This window comes from Amyelois transitella, chromosome 29, assembly GCF_032362555.1.
Source record: "Amyelois transitella isolate CPQ chromosome 29, ilAmyTran1.1, whole genome shotgun sequence".
Lineage (NCBI taxonomy): Eukaryota > Metazoa > Arthropoda > Insecta > Lepidoptera > Pyralidae > Amyelois > Amyelois transitella.
This window is the reverse complement of record NC_083532.1, coordinates 2,821,591-2,826,137: the sequence shown is the minus strand read 5'-3', so window position 1 is coordinate 2,826,137 and position 4,547 is coordinate 2,821,591. Positions and strand designations below refer to the sequence as shown.

The following is a 4,547-nucleotide window of genomic DNA, read 5'->3' as shown; positions in this document are numbered from 1 at the left end:
GACCCCGGATCTAGAACGACAGGGGAAGAGGATTTAATCGGGAACACGCAAAGATAAGATAAAAAGAAAAGTTTTAAAAAAATAAAAATAACATACATATGTTCACGTTGTCGTCGTAAGAAACGATAAATTGTCGAAAAACAAAGTCGCAATATCCGAATTCTACCGTTCTGAATTTAAAATTTATGCTACTTACTGGGTTTTATTTTTAATACGCAAGTATTAGGTTAATAATTTTCCCGATAATAATAAAATTGTTCCATTTCTCGGGCACCAAAGTAAGTATAAGAATTTAACGAAATCATCTTTGAAAGGTATTTAAAGATTTTTTTCTTTAATAGCTTAATAGTCGTTAATAGGCTAACATAGTCCGGCTAATGAAAACTGCGTCCAAAAATGTTGTAAATACAGAAGGCATGGGCAAATATAATTGTTTGCAGTAAACTCTAAAACAACAAAATTATCCAATTACATTACATTATGATATCTGTCCCAAGGATGTCGTAAAAGGCGACTAAGGAACAGGCTTATAATCCTGGGATTCCTCTTGTAGACGATGGACAAGCAACCTGTCAGTATTTGAATCTTAATACCATCATTAAGCCATACAGCTGAATGTGGCATTTCAAGACTTAACAGTCTTGTCAGAGCTGTGCTCGCGCTCTGCCTACCCCGCAAGGGATAGACGTGATAACATGTGTATATATATATCCCCTATTTCTGTTACAGTTTCTATTAGCCAGAGTATAACTGCCCCACGGTTTCTCTTATCAAAACATCAAGGAACTAAGTTTCAAGCTAAACATATCAGTTGCTTGCCCTCGTCCATTTGGAATTGAACCTTGTCCGAGTTGGCTGCTTTATCTGCAGTTTTTGACAACGCACTGGCGAGGAAGACCAGGGCCACACCAGTGATGGACACGTAGAGGGCCCAGCCTGAAAGGATATAGGATTTTTTTGAATGAATTAATCCTATAATGCAACCTAACAAGTAGTAAGTTTTTCTACAAAAATACATAAATAAATGGCTTACCAAGAGAACAGTCTCCAGGTATGTAGGGCTCCGAGTATTTTCCGCAGAACCTCTTCATCCTATCGGAGCCCCAGCCCCAGGGGTACAGTAGAAGGCCTAGGACTCCAAATAGCCCTGGAAAAAAGGTGATAGCAACATGAATAAATATGTATGTGGACTCAGATTGAGCTTAATCTGAAGTAAGTTCAAGACTTGTATTATGGAATAGTAACTCATCAGTAATATATGTCGTTTATACCAGCAGTTGCCTGCGACTTTGTACGCCGTAAAAGTTCACTGACAATATCAATAGAAAATTACAACTAGCCACCTCAACCCAATCTAGTATTGTCGTTTTAGAAGGATAGGAGTAGAAACTATCATGGGACAGTTTTTAAGTTGGACCAAGCCTAAAATATCTGACAAAACTGCCCAAAAAAAATTGGAGCAATAGTTTCGCGTGATGCGCGTACAAACATACAGACAAAAATACGCAAAATCTCATTTTTCGATATTCGGCAATATCTTTCAAGTACACACATCGGTCAGTTACTATTTTTAATATCCTAACTTATATTATAAATCTGAAATTAGGTTTATAGCAATATAAGGACGACAAGCAATCTGATAAGGGGCTCCACGCAATGCACTTAAAAAAACTAATTTTTAAGGAACAAAATATATTTCATTTTACACTTTTAAAAAACGTATAGAAAAATATTTGAATTTTGAGCAATACTCTGTTTGTTTTAGATGACCGATGGAGACTGAGGGACCTCTAATGTCTAATTAATGTCTAATGGACTTGTAAGTGACGATGACGATGAAGATGTTACATGCCTATCCAAATGAAACCCATTTATTATACTTTTGAATGTACACATACAGTCCTTGTCTTTTAATCACGTCTATGAGTGGAAGACAGAAGCAACAGTCTGGAAAAGACTGAAAGATGATGAATTCATGATGGAATTGTGATTCAATTAGGGGTGCTGCTACCCCTTCACCTGCAACTGTGTATTCTATCTTTGAAAATAAATGTATTTCTATTTGATTTTCATTTATTTACCTCCCAATGCTTGCCCAGCTATTTAATTTTAATTTATTTACCTCCCAATGCTTGCCCAACTATTTAATATTAATTTATTTACCTCCCATTGCTTGCCCAGCTATTTAATTTTAAATTATTTACCTCCCAATGCTTGCCCAGCTATTTAATTTTAATTTATTTACCTCCCAATGCTTGCCCAGCTATTTAATTTTAATTTATTTACCTCCCAACGCTTGCGCAGCCCCCGCTAGAGATATGACGCTCTTCTTGAACACTGACTGCACACAGCACGCCAGCACGCCAGCTAGTACCGTTGCAAACTGAATGGCCGCACCTGGGAGCAGATATTTAGGATAACATAGTCAATAAGCTATCTATATCTACATACATATGATCACGTCTTTATCCCTTACAGGGTAGGCAGAACCAACAGTCTTGAAAAGACTGATAGGCCACGTTCAGCTGTTTGGCTTAATTTCCACATGATCAAACCATCTAACCATACCCTTTTAAATCATCACATTGACACAATTTTAAAAATTAAATTCTACATCTGTTCAAAAATGTATAGACTCACATAATGACAAGAAGAACATAGCAGCTTTCCAGGGCCTGGGGTAAACAGAGTTGTCCGTCATGAGCCCGTAGAACGAGAAAGAACCACAGTGATTTGGATCACTGACTGTCCGAATGCATCTGATGGTTGGGATAAAATAATTTTTATATTACTTAGGAGAAAGTAAAAAAATAGCACAAAACAAGGTTTTTTCTAATAATGAGCTAACTACTGTTGCATATTATCCTAACTTCTTTTTTTACAAAAATTTATTTAAAGGAAATCTATCCAACCTGTGTTTATTTACATAAAAATGATTTTTTATGACTTTATTATGTCAAATTTAACCGGTAAAGTATCCTTATAGGTAACATTGACTTCACTAAGGCAATCTAATTTGAATATAATGGGACAGTTATTGCATATCCGCCGTATACTAACTATAATTGACTGAAACTAAACTTGCATCTATAATACTTACCGACTGTATATTCCGACACTTGGAACATAGAAACTTGTTATATTATTCTCATTTATCACCATAGGCTGCCCCATTAACCATTTAGGAGTCATGATTCCGGTTAATATTAACATGAAAGAAACTAAACTTAGCAAAAGCCATGTCAAACTGCGCCCAGTTATAATAACGTAGCACATTATGAAGAAACTGTCTGTTGAATATTGCAAATTTAAAAACACCCTTTTTTCCGTTAATTGAGTTTATTATGAACAAGAAATCTAAACAAATGTAGCCTTAAAAGTTTGCAATCCAACTTAAAAATCAATTTACTCACTTCACCAAGTTGAGTTGACTAAGATTAAATGACTTGTCAACATCAACAAGAATTTCAGAAAGATCGGCTGTACATTCATCATCATTCTGATCTATCAATGTCAACGTCAACATTTGACATTGACATCCCTAACCCGTAATCGAATTATTTAATTATAATTAAGTCGATACTCTTAGAATCGAATAAGGGCATTTAAATTAAAATATGATAACCACAGTCATCAGCACAGCAGTTACTTGAAGATCAATTTTTGATGATAATTTCCCTACTTACATACATACATACTACATATAATCACGTTTATATCCCTTGCAGGGGTAGACAGAGCCAACAGTCTTGAAAATCAAGTCAAGATCAACTGTTTGGCTTACTGATAGAATTGCGATTCATATCAAGAATGGAGCATTTTTATTATCATGAATACTGACAGGCAGTATTCATGATAATAAAAATGCTCCATCAAAGAATTAATCCAGCTTAACGGTCAGTCACTATCTCAGTTAAATTGGTGAATAAATATGTACTATAAAAACCAAATTAATAAAGATTAAGTACTATCATGTATAGTACCTAAATGAAAAGTGGTTACAGAAAAAAGCTTATTGTCCAAATCTATACACATAATGAGTGTGAGACTCCATAATCTTCTTGAAATTTTTTTTATTATAAACTGCTTGACTTCTTAAATTATTAATTGTATAATTATTTATGGAATCTGACATTTGTACGTCTGTAGGCAGGAAGCAGAGCACTGAGTGAAACACTATAATATAGTACAAATAAATATACTTATTGATTCATTGAAACTTAAATAAACTATGGTTAAATATACTTACGTTGGTATATGTAATGGTATGGTTATGAATATAATACAGACGTTTAAAAAAATTAAGTTTAAACTTACCATTGCATTAGAATATTGCTAAGTTTTAATGCTTAGTTTATGCAATGATCAAAATATTCAACCAAATTATAAAAAAACATTAATTAAAATTAAAAGAATATTATATGTCTAGGTACCTCTTTCCAAGGTACTTTTAACACAGATTGTGATCAAATTATTGTGCGTGAACGTAGCTAACGTGAGGTGTTCCAAAAAGTGAATGAAATATGAACGCATTTCAATAATGCGCG

At 34.1% G+C, this 4,547-nt stretch overlaps 1 protein-coding gene across 1 annotated transcript; it reads right to left on the bottom strand.

Moving 5' to 3' along the window:
- Positions 1 to 320: 320 nt before the first annotated feature.
- LOC106129489 (LHFPL tetraspan subfamily member 2 protein) lies at positions 321 to 3,279 on the bottom strand. The gene is made up of 5 exons (XM_060952789.1): positions 3,101 to 3,279; positions 2,641 to 2,759; positions 2,287 to 2,397; positions 1,034 to 1,147; positions 321 to 936 (listed from the first exon to the last, which is right to left on the bottom strand). The coding sequence occupies exons 1-5, from the start codon at positions 3,274 to 3,276 to the stop codon at positions 794 to 796; spliced, it is 663 nt and encodes a 220-aa protein (XP_060808772.1). The 5' UTR covers positions 3,277 to 3,279; the 3' UTR covers positions 321 to 793.
- Positions 3,280 to 4,547: the final 1,268 nt, after the last annotated feature.